This window comes from Clinocottus analis, unplaced genomic scaffold (assembly GCF_023055335.1).
Source record: "Clinocottus analis isolate CAN_PGR_092001 unplaced genomic scaffold, fCliAna1.0.p SCAF_7, whole genome shotgun sequence".
Classification (NCBI taxonomy): Eukaryota; Metazoa; Chordata; class Actinopteri; order Perciformes; family Cottidae; genus Clinocottus; species Clinocottus analis.
In genome coordinates, this window is record NW_027176229.1 from 1,085,698 (window position 1) to 1,102,464 (window position 16,767).

The 16,767-nt window shown below is 46.9% G+C and overlaps 1 protein-coding gene across 4 annotated transcripts in view; it reads left to right on the plus strand.

Annotated features, from left to right (window-relative positions):
* Positions 1-14,958, plus strand: part of rusc2 (RUN and SH3 domain containing 2) — a 33,615-nt gene extending 18,657 nt beyond the window's left edge. The window contains exons 4-13 of one of the 4 annotated variants that reach the window (XM_068604799.1): positions 4,825-5,514; positions 6,737-6,925; positions 7,081-7,254; positions 8,261-8,337; positions 8,993-9,167; positions 9,391-9,496; positions 10,637-10,683; positions 10,796-11,831; positions 11,972-12,145; positions 12,825-14,958. In XM_068604799.1, the coding sequence (XP_068460900.1) occupies positions 4,825-5,514; positions 6,737-6,925; positions 7,081-7,254; positions 8,261-8,337; positions 8,993-9,167; positions 9,391-9,496; positions 10,637-10,683; positions 10,796-11,831; positions 11,972-12,145; positions 12,825-13,035 (2,879 nt within the window). In that variant the 3' untranslated portion in view covers positions 13,036-14,958. The remainder of the gene's footprint in view (positions 1-4,824; positions 5,515-6,736; positions 6,926-7,080; positions 7,255-8,260; positions 8,338-8,992; positions 9,168-9,390; positions 9,497-10,636; positions 10,684-10,795; positions 11,832-11,971; positions 12,146-12,824) is intronic. The other 3 variants (XM_068604800.1, XM_068604801.1, XM_068604802.1) reach the window with 3 other exon arrangements.
* Positions 14,959-16,767: the final 1,809 nt, after the last annotated feature.

The following is a 16,767-nucleotide window of genomic DNA, read 5'->3' on the forward strand; positions in this document are numbered from 1 at the left end:
TAAAAGCAATTTGATAAAGATTTAAAAAGAAGTTTTAAGAATAGACAGTTAAATGATTAAGATTTGTTCCGAGTTCGTCACTCTACAAACGCCACTTTTCATATTCATACAATCATTTGAATCCTTATTAAGATTTATTTTTTTTAAAGACTTTTTGGATATTAAATCTCTTCCAGAGCAGTGAGAAGTCTTGATGAATTGCAGTAAATGGGCGGCGTTTAACTACCGCAAAGCTAAATGACCTCCAGCCGTATAACCTCATTTATCCAGTTGTGTACTTCCCACACACGTGCACATGTTGTAGTAAACATGCCAGTGGATAAATGGGACTACGCTGTAGAAGTTGAGGCCTGCAAGAAATGTTTTCTTCACAAATTCAAGATAACGCCAGGTGAGCAATTGATGCGCGTGAGGTATTCCTCCGAAGAACATGATAATGCAAAAAGAAACTATGTTGAAATTAAGTCTTAATTGCGTTATCAAATATTTCTACAATATTTTTTTTTTTGGTTTGAGTGTTTGTTCAGTTTTTGGAAATTTGTTAAGCTGTATCTGTGACTGTATGATGGTTCGCTCATGGTTTTGTAATGATTCGGCAAGTCCAGTCGTCCTTTGCTCGTGCGTGCGCATGCGTGTGTGTGTGTGTATGCGTGTGTGTGTGTGTGTGAAAACCCCCCTTTGCCAGCATGTGTCGCTGTGCAGCAGAGTGTGTATCCTCAGCTTCAGCAGGACTGAGGAGGTTGAAGTGGGACAGACGTGCTGTGAATAACAATCAGGTGAGCGAGGAGATGAAACCCCCTCTGAGCTCCACGTGTGTGTGTGTGTGTGTATGTGTATGTGTGCGTGCGTGCGTGCGTGCGTGTGTGCGTGTTATTCTCATCCAGAGAGCCTGGAGGTGTGTCTCGACCCACAATGAGCTCCTGTGGCCCTGGGTTTTTGAACTTGCCTGATTCAGCTCGCTGAACGCTGGCCTCTGATTGGCCGCTTAGTCTAAGCCGATCAGCGCTCGGGGCGAGAAAACGGAAGTCAAGGAAAGCAAGCAAACGACTTCAGTCATCTCCATCTCATCTGACCATGAATGAAGCGAAGTGGTGAGCAGGAGTGGCATCACGGTTGTGTCCTCATATCAGACACAGGCGATGCAACAGTCAGACGGATTATTTGAATGTAGTTTGGCCTTTTGAATGCAGCATGGGGACCAAGAACAGCGATCACGGTCAATATATAAAAAATGTGGAATAAGCAGAGCACAGCTTGGCATCACCCATTGGTCATTTAGCCGTTGCCATCTTTGGTGTTTTAATGACCTGAAAACAGAGAGTTCTAAGACAAACACAGACAACCCAGTCAATCACAACAAGCCTCAGTCTAAATCACTCTGGTGGTCACTAGAGAGAACGCAGCTTTAGTTACTTTGGCAGCATTGGCTTCCCTCTGAAGAACTGGAGGTTGCCGTTTGATCTAAGTCTTGGACTGTGTGTCCTTAAAATACCATCAGCGTCAGCTTGTCCATCGCCTCTCCTCTAAAAGAGACGGCCTCCCGCCTGGCTGACAGCTGCACCTCTCCCACATAAAGCTATTGAGACTTGGGTTTGCCGTTTCCTATTTTCTTATTTGAAGCCCAGGGTAAGTTGAGAGAACGGACACCACCGTGTGCTTCTGGTTAGATAAACACACAAACTGTGAGTGCTTGGAATTCCACTGGAATAAGAGCAGGGAGGGGAATGTCCCAGGAGGCTCCAGCTGTCCCCGTTTACACTGTTATACGGGCCGGTGCGCCCAAAAATCATCCCAGGGACACTCCAAGAAAGAGAATAAATTCTCTTTTTTTTTATGGAATGTAAGTTGCTAATATGATGATGTTTAATTAACAAAATGACTCCCTCAGCTTCTAAAGGTTAATATTCTCCAGCACTAAGTTTAAGTGTTGTTTCTGGTGCCAATTACCAAGGTTTTTATATCTCTATGATACCTTTCTGGTTAAATAGAATCAAATCCAGCATAAACAAACATGTTTCTGCTTCATTTACTCTGGATTTGTAGTGTAGATTGTGCTCTTTTATTTTTTTCCCCATTGTGTAACTCCAGCATTGAGTGAGCCTGGCATGGACAGAGTGGACCAGATGTAGGTCAGCGTGCATTATGAGGCTGCTGGTGGAAAAACATAATTTCCTACAGAAGCTATTTATTTACTGTCCATTAAATGTCGAAGGGAGGTAAGGAATTTTGTTAAAAACTAAATATTATATGACAGTAAACTGAAAATAGTTGGGTTTTTTTAAACTATTTTCTGACATTAATTAAGTAAATACTCTGCAGATTATTCAGTTCAGACCCTAATTCATGGTCTCTCTGCAGATGTTCAAACTTTATGTATACAGCACAAAGACAAAACGATAACAACAGGAAGCCCAACAGTGAAGGGCAAACTAAGGTCACATGTAAACACAGCCCAATAGAAGAAACAGGAAAAACACAGTCCATGAAAAATAATAACAAAATAAAAGCCGTGTCTGGGTTTTTGAGAAGTGATTTAATAGAGATTACTGAATCTGCGAGGCCTTTTTCTGATCAGCCGGGGGCCTCGGCAGCTGGAGCGCGCTCACCTCTAATGTAATATTGTGAATACAGATGTGCAACAGCAGAGTCTTCTCACAGTGTTCAGGTAGCGAGAACAAAAGAACACCTGCTTCAAGCCCTCCAGCAGCGTCTTGTTGACTTCAGCATAAGCTGAAAAAAAGGATGCTAAAGACATTTGCCTCGTAAAAACCTCCTCTTCGCTTTTCACTGACGGTGAGGATTCAGGATTATAACGAGCGGCTTTGCAGCGTCTCCGTACATCTATTATTTATCGGGCTTCAGCTGCGTCGCAGCTCCCCCGCTAATGATGCTAACATGAAGCACGGAGCTGCAAGGCAGAACGAATATAATGGATCCGTCGGGGAAGACGATGGAAATGGAAAAGGGAGAGAGGTGAGGTGGGTGTGGAGAGGAAAAGAGAGGAAAGGAGGGGGCAATTAGAGGGATGACGGAGCAAGAGAGACAGAGACGGAGTGTTCCCATCCTCCATCACCAGTGTGAGCTCAGGCCTGGTGGGATCCTCCCTGCTCCCTCCTTCCTCCTCCCTCCTCTCTCGTCCTCCCTCGTGTTCCCGCAGCAGCTCTGCATCGCCCTCTGTGGCCGAGAGAGGTCGCTGCACCCGGCTCAGGTTGCCCCGGTGGGCCGGCCTTCAGCACGACAAAACAGCTTGCGCAATGTCGTCGACGTCACGCGCCCTCTTCTATCTGTCCTCCGCTGCACTGGATCGAGGAAAACACACACACATACACACAGTAAAACACAGACACACACATATACAGACAGACTGACTCAGAAGAAGTACAGGAATAAAAAGTCTCCTCCTCGCCGGTGTCCCTCCTGACGAAAGGCCTTCAGGTTTAGTCTTCGTGTGTGTGTGTTTGTGTGTGTGTGTGTGTGTGTCTCTCTCTCTCTCTCTCTCTCTCTCTCTCTCTTTCTCTCTCTCTCTCTCTCTCTCTCTCTCTCTCTCTCTCTCTTTCTCTCTCTCTCTCTCTCTCTCTCTCTCTCTCTCACTCTCTTTTTCTCTCTCTCTCTCTCTCGTGTGTGCATGTGCATGTGTGTGTTTTTCTGAATGTGTGTGTGTGTGTGTACATGGGCCTGTCAGCAGTGCTGAACTGTGGCATGGTTGTCTGATGTTGTGACTCATGACTGGACAGTTTTTCTGTGTCCGTTTGCATTTGTTCACTTCTAGACTCCGTGTTCAGGCCTCGTCATAACGATTTTATAGTTTATTCTCCTAATCCGGTTTCCATTGTAATTGTGAAGATGGCATTTTTTTATATTAATCCATAAATTGTGTTTTTCACTCTTTAGTTTCCTGGTGGATTGAGCAAGTCTACGGACCTATTTAAGACATGACCGAATGAAAGTCTATGTACTGAAATGTTGTCAATTAATATCCCTGAAGACAAGTGAGGCAGGCATTGTGTGGTTATTTTTGAATTAAAAATCTTAGTTTTAGATTTTTCAAAATTTGCAGGTAATTAAAAGTTATCTGCAAATTCATCAAAAATGCAATAACTTTTAACTTTAGCTCTAAATTAAAGCCTAAACTGGAATAATACATTTCTTATAATCCCCTACTACCTCGGTAGCCTTTTTATCAGGTACATTTAGATCAAATAAATTCATTCTCATGTAACAAACCCTACTTCATTTCCATTCAATTCAATTTCTTTTGTATAGCCCAAAATCACAATTACAAGATTTGCGTCAGAGGGCTGTACAATCAAGATCAGGAACAACTCCCCAAATAAAGATCGTAGAAACCCTTTAACGGGGGAAAAAGGGAAGAAACTTTCAGGAGAACGGAGGAGGATCCCTCTCCCCAGATGGACAGAAGCAACAGATGTCATGTGACCAGAATGAACATCGTTACAGAGTTACAGCACATCACATGAACGTGACAAAAACTATGCATGTGAGTAGTATACGCATGGACCACGATCCAAATAGCCACAGTCCATGTCAGCGGAAAAGGTAGAGAGGAGGGGCATCGGCAGGGCCAAGGTAACCGAGGCGGGACCCGCTTCAGACAGCCACGGTCTATCATAGCATGCAGGACGGGTTGCAGACAGCCACGGTCTATCATAGCATGCAGGACGGGTTCCAGACAGCCACGGTCCATGGCGGGGGGCAAGGTTGATGTCTTTGTTTTCTGTCACCAAAGGGATTTTTTTTAAAGATATTGAAGAAAAACAAACCATTTCTTTTGTTTTTTTCTCCGCCCTTCTTGTTCTCGTCCAGGTGGCCTCTCGACTTCCTCAGACAGCCGCCCGCCGGTGGTCCGCTACAGTAAGGACCAGCGGCCCACCACCCTCCCCATCCAGCCCTTCACCTTCCACCACCAGTTTGCCTCCAAACCCCCGCAGCCCAAACCGCTACTGCCCCTGCTCTCGGGCTACGTCTCTGGGATGCAGGCCCGCTCCAGCTCCGGTTCCGGCTCGGGCTCGTCCGGCTCCGGAGATCCGGTGGGGGAGGACGATGGAGACGTGGCCGAAAACGTGCACCACTACCAGGGGGCCGCGGCGGCCCCTCCGCCGGGATCGGTTCGCCCCTCACCCCTCGGGAGCTACTCCCCGGTGCGGCTCCAGGGGGCGCCCAGCTCCGGGACGTGCTCCACCTGCACCCCGAGCCCTCGGCCGCCGCACAGCCCCTCGTGCCCGCTGTCGGCGGGCCTCGCCCCCCCGCGCGACCCTGCGGCGAAGCAGGCGGGGTGTTTGGCGTCGTTGCCGCCGAGCGCTCCACCTCCGTCTCTGGGGGCAAAGAGGGGGGCGGTGCCACCGATGCTGCCGCCGGTGCAGGGCCACTGTTTCCATCACGGAGCTCTGGCCGGTTTACCGGCCCTCCACAGCGACACGCTGAGCCCGCTGGGCTGCGTGGAGTCAGGGAAACCCGCGGAGGGAAGCCAAGCGCCCGGAGCCAGGACGCATAATGGTAGGTCCTGAACGTGTGTCTTTGAGGAATTATTCAAAAGCAGAAATAAGTTACGAGGCTTGATCATAAGATATTCAAAAACACAACAAATCTCCAACGTCACAACCGTTCAAAGTAGGGCTGGGCAAAGTTGAAAGAAATTAACTGATTAATCGCATTAATCTGCATTATGCGCCAAATTCAATAATGAAGTAAAAACTAGGGTATTGCAGGCTTATTTTTGTAATGTTATCAGGACAATATAACAGCACTCTGGAGGAACAGCAAGTTAACATACATACATATAGTTCATAAATCTGTTTTCTTTTTTTTTCTGAACAGGTACTGTTCAGTAGTAAGGGTCCCTGTGAGGGACAAGCCACTCCTTCTTTGGTCCATGTTCAGTCTGTTGCTTACCTTAAAGATGTTAAAGACCAGCAATTTATTCACTTTATACAAAAGCAATAAGTGCTTTTCATGTCTTCAGTTCAGTTTTTCTTCCTCAGTGAGAAAAGTCCAGTCTGTGTTGTCTTCAACAAGTGCTGGCTTAACCGGCCCGGCCAGCCTTAGTTAAAACTAACTTTCCTGGAGTTTTTGTTCATGTTATTTATTGAGGTGAAGTGGCAACCCTTGAGAGTTGAATCCTGGTTAATTTATAGTTTCTATTTGAGTGAAAACAATGAGATTTGTTGCGATATATGAGCTTCAACTTATTAACATTGTGTGTGGTTCTGTTTGTTTTTACCTGGACACAGTTGGTCCTGCAGGTTTATAAAGATCACCATCATGTTACCTCCTTCAGCGTTAGACGGTGACTTTACAGACGTTTATTTAAATTAACCTTAAAGACGACAATCAGGATTCGACATCAGACTTTTCTTTAATGTTTTCCTGCCGTTTCCTTTCAACTATATATAACTGCGGCCATCTTCCCTGTTTGTGGTCCTCTTTAATCACTGCCCTTCACATTTTCTCCGATAGTAGCAGCTTACATTAAAAGGTTTTAGGTTTCAGTGCTGTGAAAGTCCTGTTGGTGAATTCTTTACATTCTTACTATTCTTCTTCTCTTCTCTCCCTTCATGCATGCTCTTAAATCTCCTCCACCTTATTCCCCGCCTGCCCGTCCTCTTCATCCTCCTCTTTTCCCCCTACATATACTTATGTTTCAATATTCCTTTTCTCCATCTCCTCCATAATCCACCCTTTAACGGCTTCCATCACGACCATAACTCCTCCCCCTCAGCGCACCACCTCTCTCCCCAGGCTCTCAAATGGAGGGAGTACCGCCGTCGCAACCCTCTGGGATTGGAGAGGGACTCGGGGGGCCACTTTTCTGGTCACCCTGAACCCGGGAGGGCCGCGGGGCCGCGACCCGCCAGACGGAATGTGTTTGATTTCCCCTCAGCCCCCCACGCGCTGGGACGGCTCAACGGTGCTCATGATTTTACTGACAGTGTTGGAAGGAATGCAGGATTGTGACGATAGATACATTGTGGCAGTGTGTGTTTCTTTGTATACGTGTGTCTCTGATCACCTGTGTGTGTGTGTGTGCGTGTGCGTGTGTGTGTGTGTGTCCGTGTGTCTCAGCAGTGGGCCAATCAGCGAAGCTGCAGCAGATCTACAGCGACTTCCTTCCAGACTACTTCTCCCTGACCGAGAAGCCTCCCGAGGAGTTCTGTCTCTCCCCCGACGCCTCCACCTCCTCCTCTTGCAGCTCTTCCTCTCAGTCCCACGTCTCAGTGGACCTGACTCAGAAGAGAGGTGTGTGTGTGTGTGTGGGTGTGTGTGTGTGTAACATTTGACCATGCCGTGTTCTTTGGCGGCGGCCTGTGAGGAAGCTTTTTAAAAGCTCAGCAACTTAATGACTTTATTATATGAAATTTAGCTCAGATAAAAGAAATAAAAATAGGCTCCTCTCTCCCGCGGTCGTAAATTCTACTCAAAACACAAACATCTGTATTCTGCATTCACACTGTTAGCAAGCACCGTTTATAGGTAGAATAATCAGTATTAGGACATTGTGACATAATTGATATTTGAACACGTGTCATGTCGCCGACTTTCATGGAAGTAAAAAATAAAACTAATGACAGACAGATTGAGATTTCAGAAAACGAATCACATGGTCTTTCTTTGTGAGTCGAGGAGATGATGACAGACACTACTCAGCACTCCTCAGGACTACGCAGCGCAGACGCAGCAGTTGCTGAGAGGCAGAGCGAGGAGTGAAGTGATGTCTTTTGAAAGCTGCTGATAAGCGCCTCTGGCCACAGAAAGGCCTCTTGACTGTGAGGAGGGTCCTTCAAGGCCTCTTCAGGTCTCATATTGAGCAGCGGCATCGCCCGGGTTCCCCGAAACGGACCAACATCGACGCTGCTGAAGCGCCTTTTGAGTGGGCCCTTTGTTTCACAAACGCCTCCTGTGTCACGCGTCTTAGCGTGATCCTTGTAGGTAAAGCTGAAATACTATTATCTGGAGTGTTTTCATGGACCTTTGTGGGTTGTTTGCTGAGCGGGCCGGTGGCAGAACCAGCTGATCGTCGCACAGCGAGCTGCCGGGAATCGAACGATGAGTTCAACGCAGATTTTTGTCGGTGAAGGACACAGAGAGATTTGTTCTAAATTTGGATCTTAATGCCTCAAAAAAAACTGAGAAATCAAACAATGGGTTGAGTACAATGGATTGAAAGAAGAGAAAGACGCTTGTTACTTGAGGCCGAATGGGATGATTAACAAACTCGTTATTCTTTCCTTCTTAACTCTTTCAGGTTCGGTGAAAGCCGTGAACACAGCGGTGGATCTGATCGTGGCGCACTTCAGCACCAGTCGAGACCCAGATGTAAAGGTAGGAGTTCTTTTTGGTGGTGATGAAGACAAACACACAGGGCCGATCCCACCAGGCCGGTCAAAGCTCACAAGAGGCTAAATGACTCACAAACACGACAGTATTGTAGAACTGTACAAAGTACAAAAGAGCACAAAACCTTCCAGTGGATCAATTACAGGAGTTGTTCTCACACAGCTGTTTGTCTTCAATTCATGGAACAACGGTGAACTTTATAAAATCCTCATTCGATCTTTATTCTGGAGACACACCTCAGGTGTGTAGCTCATTCAAGCTTCACGTTCAGGACTCGTGTCTGTTTGTTTGAGGTATTTCAAGAGAAAAGAACAGCTGACGAGCCCGTCCCTTCCGTCCTCTCGCCAAAGCCACGCCGCCAAATACCTTTATGAACGTAAGGCGGAGAACCAAAGGGGCAATCGCAGCCTATCACCAGTCAATCATTGACTGAGAAACTTGAGCAAAGAAATGAAAAGTGAATGTAACATCCATGACGATACACTCGCAGGTAACAACACGTGGTACTTATTCACACGGACCAAAGCAGCGGTGGCAAACACAAAGCATCCGTCTGTATTTCTGATCCTTCATCTCGCCTTTCCACATTCCCTGATTTCATTTCCTTCGAGGCACTAACGTTTCTCTTCCCCGCCGCCAGGCCAAGCTGGGGAACAGCTGGGTGAGTCCCAATGTGGGTCACCTCATCCTGAAGTACTTGTGCCCGGCCCTGCACGAGGTGCTGCAGGACGGCCTGAAGGCCTACGTGCTGGACCTGATCATCGGACAGCGGCGCTGTCGGCCCTGGAGCCTGGTGGAGGCCTCCACGCAGCTGGGTGAGGACCTAAAATGGCCGCAACCATCACCGCCGGCTTCATGCTTAATGCAGGTTTTCCATAACATCACGACCTGCCGAAGCCACAGGAGGCCAAATCACAAAAGATTTGTCACTATTTTCAAACATGGCAGCTGTCAGTTAGCAGGAGGATTGGGTGCTTGTGGGAAACGCAGCACGGGGTGATGATGATGATGATGTTTCTTTCCGTTTGTCTCCGTCAGGTCCGTCTACTCGTGTTCTCCACAGCTTGTTCTCAAAGGTGAGCCAGTACTCGGAGCTCACGAGCCACAGCATGAGACTCAACGCCTTCATCTTCGGCCTGCTCAAGTGAGTCCTTTTTCTTTATATCCTGTTTTTTTTTTTACTGTTTTACTGTTATTGTCAAGGACGGCTCATCCTGGGCGGGGCCTCAGTTTACAGCGAGTTTCAGCTCAGTTTCTCTATCCGACTGCAACTTCACTATTTTTGGCTTCACTCCCGTCGTTCTCACAGCGTTCTCACAGCGTTCTCACTGCGTTCTCACTGCGTTCTCACAGCGTTCTCACAGCGTTCTCACTGCATTCTCACAGCGTTCTCACAGCGTTCTCACAGCGTTCTCACTGCATTCTCACAGCGTTCTCACAGCGTTCTCACAGCGTTCTCACTGCATTCTCACAGCGTTCTCACAGCGTTCTCACAGCGTTCTCACAGCGTTCTCACTGCGTTCTCACAGCGTTCTCACAGCGTTCTCACTGCGTTCTCACAGCGATCTCACTGCGTTCTCACAGCGTTCTCACAGCGTTCTCACTGCGTTCTCACTGCGTTCTCACAGCGTTCTCACTGCGTTCTCACTGCGTTCTCACTGCGTTCTCACAGCGTTCTCACAGCGATCTCACTGCGTTCTCACAGCGTTCTCACAGCGTTCTCACAGCGTTCTCACAGCGTTCTCACTGCATTCTCACAGCGTTCTCACAGCGTTCTCACAGCGTTCTCACAGCGATCTCACTGCGTTCTCACAGCGTTCTCACAGCGTTCTCACAGCGTTCTCACAGGCAGCTGTTTTCAGAGCAAAAAGCTGTAAAACCTCACCGTATACACCTGCTCAGCAGCAGACGGCATACGGACAGTTGTTTTAGCACGCTCAAGAGTCGGTTGAGACCAAAAACTGAGCTGAGAGACTCAAGTGGCCCCCAAATGTACCAACATGGTCTAAATATTTAGTTTCCCACTGTAACATTAATAGATAGATATGTACTTTATTAAATGTGCAAAATGCAGTTGCGGTGACGTGCAAAAGTTGCAGTGACGTGTTTGGCAGGCTTCAACCTCTTACTTTCTGCAGGCTTATTTAACTTAAAGGCCCTTGATTTTCTTCCTTTTAGCTTATTATGTGTGAGAGGACTTTATTCATGTCCATTTTAGCTGTGCTGCATTTATGCTGCTCTAATGAAATATAACAACTAAAACGTGTTTCTGCTTCCATTTCAGCCTAAAATCTTTGGAGTTCTGGTTCAATCACCTCTACACGCATGAAGGTGAGACTCAGCTGGTGTCACTTATCCATCTTCAGATATGTATTTGATGCACATAAGCGTGTGATGTCTCGCTTCCTCTGAATCATGTTCCCGTTTGTTATCCTGTCCTCAGACATTATAGCAGCACACTACAACCCGTGGGGTTTCCTGCCCCTTTCGCAGGGGGCGTGCAGGCCTCTCTTCGAGGAACTCCTCCTCCTGCTGCAGCCGCTGTCGCTCCTCCCTTTTGACCTGGACCTGCTGTTTGAGCCGCACCTCCTCCTCAAGGGCCAGGAGCATCTCCGCCGCAAGGAGCAGCTGTGCTCCGCGGGCCAGAGCGTCGACCAGTCCACCCGCTCCACCTTCCAGCTCATGAGAGGGTGGAGCGCCACGGTGAGCGAGATGGTCAGGGATTCCAGCGCGGAGGCAAGGCGGGAGAGGCCAGGGCTGAGGCGGGAGGGAACGTGGCCGAGGATGGAAGGGGTGGGCGCGAGGGCAGAGGGAGCGGGAGCGAAACCGAGGTTGAGGAGCGAGGGGGCGACGACGGAGAGCACGGCGTCCGGGACTATCGGCAGGACTGAAACGATGGATCTGTGGAGGGAGAGGGGGATGAGCAGCCAGAGAATGAAAGGCGTGGGACAAGAGAGCGAAGGAGACGGACAGGAGAAGGAAAGGAGGAAGGACAAAGAGAAGGACGTGGCGGAGGAGGGGCGTCAGCGGCAGGAGAGACAGGCGGGCTGGTGGTACCAGCTCATGCAGTCCTCCCAGGTCTACATCGACCAATCGGCAGAGGGGTCGAAGTTCGTCAAGACGGAGAAAAGGAGGAAGTCCTCGGAGAGGCGGCAGAACCAGCTGCCGCCCGCCAGAGAGGGCGTGGTGGAGGGGGCGGAGTCCAGCCAAAAGGGGGAGGGGCAAAGCAGCAGGAAGAGCAGCAGCAGCAGCTCGGAGTCGGCCGGGTCCAGGGGGAGGTCGTCGTGGATGGGCAGCCCGCCGGACTCTGTGCTCAACCAGGAGAAAGAGGCGAAGCCTCCGCAGGGCGCCGCTGCAGCCCAGGAGGAGAGCCCGTCACAGGGGCAGGGTCTGCGCTGGGGTCGGCTCTTCGGAGCCGGCGTCGGTTCTCCTACGAGGGCGGAGGCGGCCGAGCAGAAGGGGAAAGCTCAGAAGACCAGGTGAGTTGATAAGAAGCGTGTGATGATGTTCATTCTGGAGTTTCAAGTCTTCTTCAATACAGCATGACGTCCATTTCGTCTATTCTGGTCCATTTAGGGTCAAACAGACCATAAAGTTATGAAACGTTTGTCTCTCTCAGGCCGCCGTCGGGTTGGCTCTCTCTGGACCGGTCGGTTCTTGACCTCGTGGCTCAGACTATCGGAGCGGGGAGCGGCAAGAAGGCGGAGCCTCCAGCAGCGCCCACCCCGACCTCCGCCTCGCCCCCACCGACGACGACGACCCGGCCGGCTAAAGCCAGACAACAGTCTCCATGGTAACGCTTTATGCACTGCTCTGTCGGGAAGAATTGTTCATTAAATTAATTTTCAAGAAACAACTAATCATCTCACTTTTAATTTAAGAAAATGCTCATGAAGAGACTTGATAGATTTAAAAAAAAGTATTTTTTACTTTAGTGAAAGTGAAAGTAAAATCTTTCATATCATACTATATGTTTAGTCTTTGTGCACTGTGTTTGAAATACACTAACAAGTCTAAATATTGTGCAATAATGAAACAGATTCATCAAGTATTTGGTGTCTAGTATATAAATGATACTGTTATGTACTTTTAATTTACAGATTTTAAGAATAATATGTCTTTTTCCTGATTATATTGATTATATTCTTTGGGTCCAGATTGATACATTTCACAATGAGAAATATGCATGTTTAAGAATCAAAAGGATGGGACTCATCAAGATGATTAGATTTCTGTGTGTATTAATTGCTAATAACTAATGTAATGGTCAGTTCTGATGAAGAGATGATCATAAGGTCGACTTCAGCAAAAGAAATTCGCTCTTCAGAATACAGACCAACAGTCCAAAACTTTATTATCACACAAGATAAAAAAAAGCAGGAAACCCTCAACAGAATGAATGATTTCTAATAACATAATGGTATAAAAACAGTGCGTGACAGACTGGCTCCGCCTCCCCTCTCGCCCCGCAGTGAGGTGCGAGCCTTGTGCCACCACATCGCCACCGAGCCCGGCCAGCTCAGCTTCAACAAGGGCGACGTCCTGCGGGTCCTGAGCAGGAGGGCCGATCCCGACTGGCTGCTGTGCTCGCTGGGCTCCACCCGGGGCTTGGTTCCCATCGTCTACGTCACCCTCAACGGCACGGAGGACAGCCAGGACGCCGCTGGACTCGGGCGCCGTTGAAGCGGAAGAGAGAGAGAAAGCTGTGCCATGGGGAGGAACCGGAGCGAGACGAAGGTCAAACCGCTGAAACAATGAATGATACCCAATTTTTGAGATCTCTGGGGAGGATTCCTAAAGAGAAAATACAAAGAAGAACACTGTAGATTATGTGAAGATGATGTACAGACACATGCGAGCGAAGCATGCAGGCTAGAACCCAAACTCACACGTCTACTTCAGAGGGTACATCCAGACAAGTATGCATGCATACATCCCCCAAACAACAACCAAAAGACACTCCCACGCGCTTCTTTCTCCCTCTCTCTGCTGCTCTGTGACTGTCCTCCATCTCTACCCGCGACACAGCGGCGGCGCTCCATGACACAGCATGGCGCTGTGCGGTCACGTACGTCCACCTCGCTGCGCCGCTTCCGCCCGCAGTCGGTTTCACGCGCTTACTCTCAGCCGACTGATCCGCGTAGAAAACCAATGATTCAACGTATTGTTATTATTATTATTGTTTGGAGAGTAGAAAGAACCACACAGGAGTTTGTTCGGATGACAAGTTTGAATCTGTTTCCATCCTTTATTTCATCTCTGCTCTTTAAAGGCTGTTTATAGGAAGATGGAAGGAACGAAACACAGGAACTTTTTCTAAAGGGACTGTGGCGCTCAGAGACACTCCCACTTTAGTCCACAGGGGGCGCCAGAATCAACACAGCATGAAAGTTCCTCATAGTAACTTAAACCTAATATCATCTTTGTTTTTTAACCCCCACAATCCTGTTGCTTCAGTCTGAGCTGTACATGTGCATCTCAAACTGTAAATGCGTAACCGTTCTATTTATTTATTGACCGGCGTCTTAACTGGACAGAAAAACAAGGAAAGGATGTCCAATGAAAGCAAAGCGGAGCTGAGGAGACGTGTGGAGGCCTTTGAGAAGGTGTTGGGGGTCCAGGAAGTCTCATTAGTTACCTGCATTGAGAGAGAAGTAAATATTCTTATCCATGCCTTAAAGCGCTTGATGGAAAAAAAGGAGGAATGTTGGACACTTTAAGGCGAGTGACTCGATATTTGTCTTAGACATTATATTTTATATGAAGTGTCTCGTGTGACACCTTCCTCAGATTTATTGCGACAGACTCTTCTCTACTTCAGAGTCGAGAGGATATAGAGGTGATATTTTTGTTGAAGTTTTAAAGGGAAACCCCAACACGCTGCCTGTCGTGGCCTTAGGTTCAAAATGAGACGACGGAGAGCTAAAGTCCCGGCTGTACGCGTCAAACCTGGATATATGAGTGTAAACAGATGCCCAATCCAAATACTTCACCATATACGATGCTAAAACAAATCAGTGTGCATTTATTAAATCAAGAAATACTTGTGTAGTTTTTGAAAAACTTGCATACATGGATATGATTTTACCAGCTTAAAAGTTCCTTTTTGTTGCATTATTGTACAGCTTTATTTGTATGTATTGTTATGTACATTTCATTTCAGCAATTTAGTTTCCATTGACCTGTAAATATATTTAAATCCTGCAGAGCTACATGTATGAATGTTAATTCAGATTTAATAATGCCTTTTTTTTATGGTACATACAGAGAGCGAGTATATACTTTAGTTCCAGCACTGACGAGTTTGCTGTTCATTGACATCCCGTTCAGAAAGCAACAACGTGGTCGCGATGAAACCCGGAGAGACGCGGCGGCGAGAGGCGGTCGAGCTGAAATGTTCTCAGAGAGAGAGAGAGAAGCCGCTGGGGTTCCTTTCCTTCCTTCCTTTCCTTCTCCCTCCCTCGCCGCCGCCTCCTCCTGCCTGTAAATACCTTCAGCATCGGTGGCAGCGCTCTTCTCTCCGTGTCCGCGGCTATATGACGTGTACGTATGACATTATCAAACTACTATGGATGTTCAATAACAAAGTGCTCATGTGATCACAAAGCTACACGGCTCCTGTTGTCTTTTTGTCCCGAGCGCTGTCTTGAAGGCTTCAAACCAGCTGTGAACTTTTCAATCTCTGTTTGTTCTCGGCCGTCCGGTCCAAACCTCAAACTGGTTTGTTCCTGCTGAGCTTCTCCAATCGGCTCATAAAGTTGAGTTATCACTATATCACTTCCTCATAATAATACTGACTTTGCTATAAAATATATCTGTTGTGATAAAAACAATACGTGTGCACAAAGGCATGACAGAACAACACCAAAGTAAAGCAACGCAAAAGTTACAAAAAAATAAGAAACCAATATTTAATTGGGAAGAAGTCAGGGTTTTGGGTGAAGTGCAGCAGCTTCATGCGCCAGTGGAGAGATATTTTGTAAAATTATTTATGACTTGGATGGAAGAGCGAAGAAGTAGTTTATGTTTTTCATGAGTGTTTGATACTCTTCCCAGAACCTCCGAGGTTTAACATGAAGCACAAAACGAGTGTCACATCCTCCAAACATCAGGGCCGAGTGAAGCATAACTCATATGAAGTGTTCAGAAAGTTGCTCACTGTCTCTGAAAGATTGTCTTCTGTGTTCGGTTACTGCCGTTCAGACGTAGCTGAATGAAAAAAACACAATGTGTACTGTTGTATAATAACATAAAAATCTTACCACATCCATTCATTCTAAGGGGATGAGGATGCAGTTCAGCCAGCAGGTGGCGCTGTCGTCTCAAGAGATGATCAGCATCGTCTCTTTGCCACTCTGCAGATTTACAACCGTAAATGTTTTATTCCTCTTTTATTTGTGGTCTTTTTTCAGTTTTCAGTGTTTGAGTTCACTTTTACACTCGTGTTGTCTTAAAAGGTCAACTTAGTGAACTCAACGTCCTGGTTTATGGTAACAAATGGATTCATAATTTAAAATGTGTCAACAGAAAACTATCTTAAGCTCTAATGAGGATTCTAAACTTCCTAAAGATACAGATTTAGTTTTTACTGAATAAAAGCAAATTTACGTATTCAGTTTTTGGGGCTCGTTGAATATTTCTCAGAATATAAGTTCTATAATGCCTCAATCAGCAGGAACACCATGTTTCATAAAAGGATCCGTACATTAAATATTTAAAGGAATCAAGTGGAAGGTAAAGCAAAACAAAATAAAAAAGGCTCTTTTACGTTACACTGCCTGGTTTCGTGGTTGCTGCTTTGCCTCAACACTGGACCAATTCAAAAATGTATATTAATTCTTGTCCCCATTGGTCACTTCGACACAAAAGAATTATTGAGAAATACCAAAGTTACTGTTTAATAAAAAGATTTACTGCAATTAATTTAGAAGACAAATCTTAGGTGAACTCGTATCCCACCAGGTGTTAATGCAAGTGTGTCCACATGCTTCTGGCACGCGGTGCATCTGAAGGTCGTCTCGTGTATGAAGACGTCACCGTGAATCCTTATGCCTCACGCGCTTGTCTCACGGTTCCATCATCTTTCGTGCGGTTCTCACGGGGAGGAAGAGGAATCTGGATTCCTCCCAACAGTGAAGACACTTTCCATGAAAAAAATTGCGAACGGTGAGTTGAATCACAACTGGGAGCAAACAGGAGGTTTACTGTCTCTGTCACCTGTTGTTGTAAATTATTTCCTCATAATTTACATCCGACAGGTCATTCTCACTTCCTGGCACGAACACTTTCATGGATTCTTCCTGCCGACATTTGAGTAAACAAAGAGAGACGAGTTAATTATGGCGCTTTGAGAGAAGCGTCTCTGCCAAACAAAGATTTAAAAAAGTGAAACACAATCCTTTTATTCATCCAGGA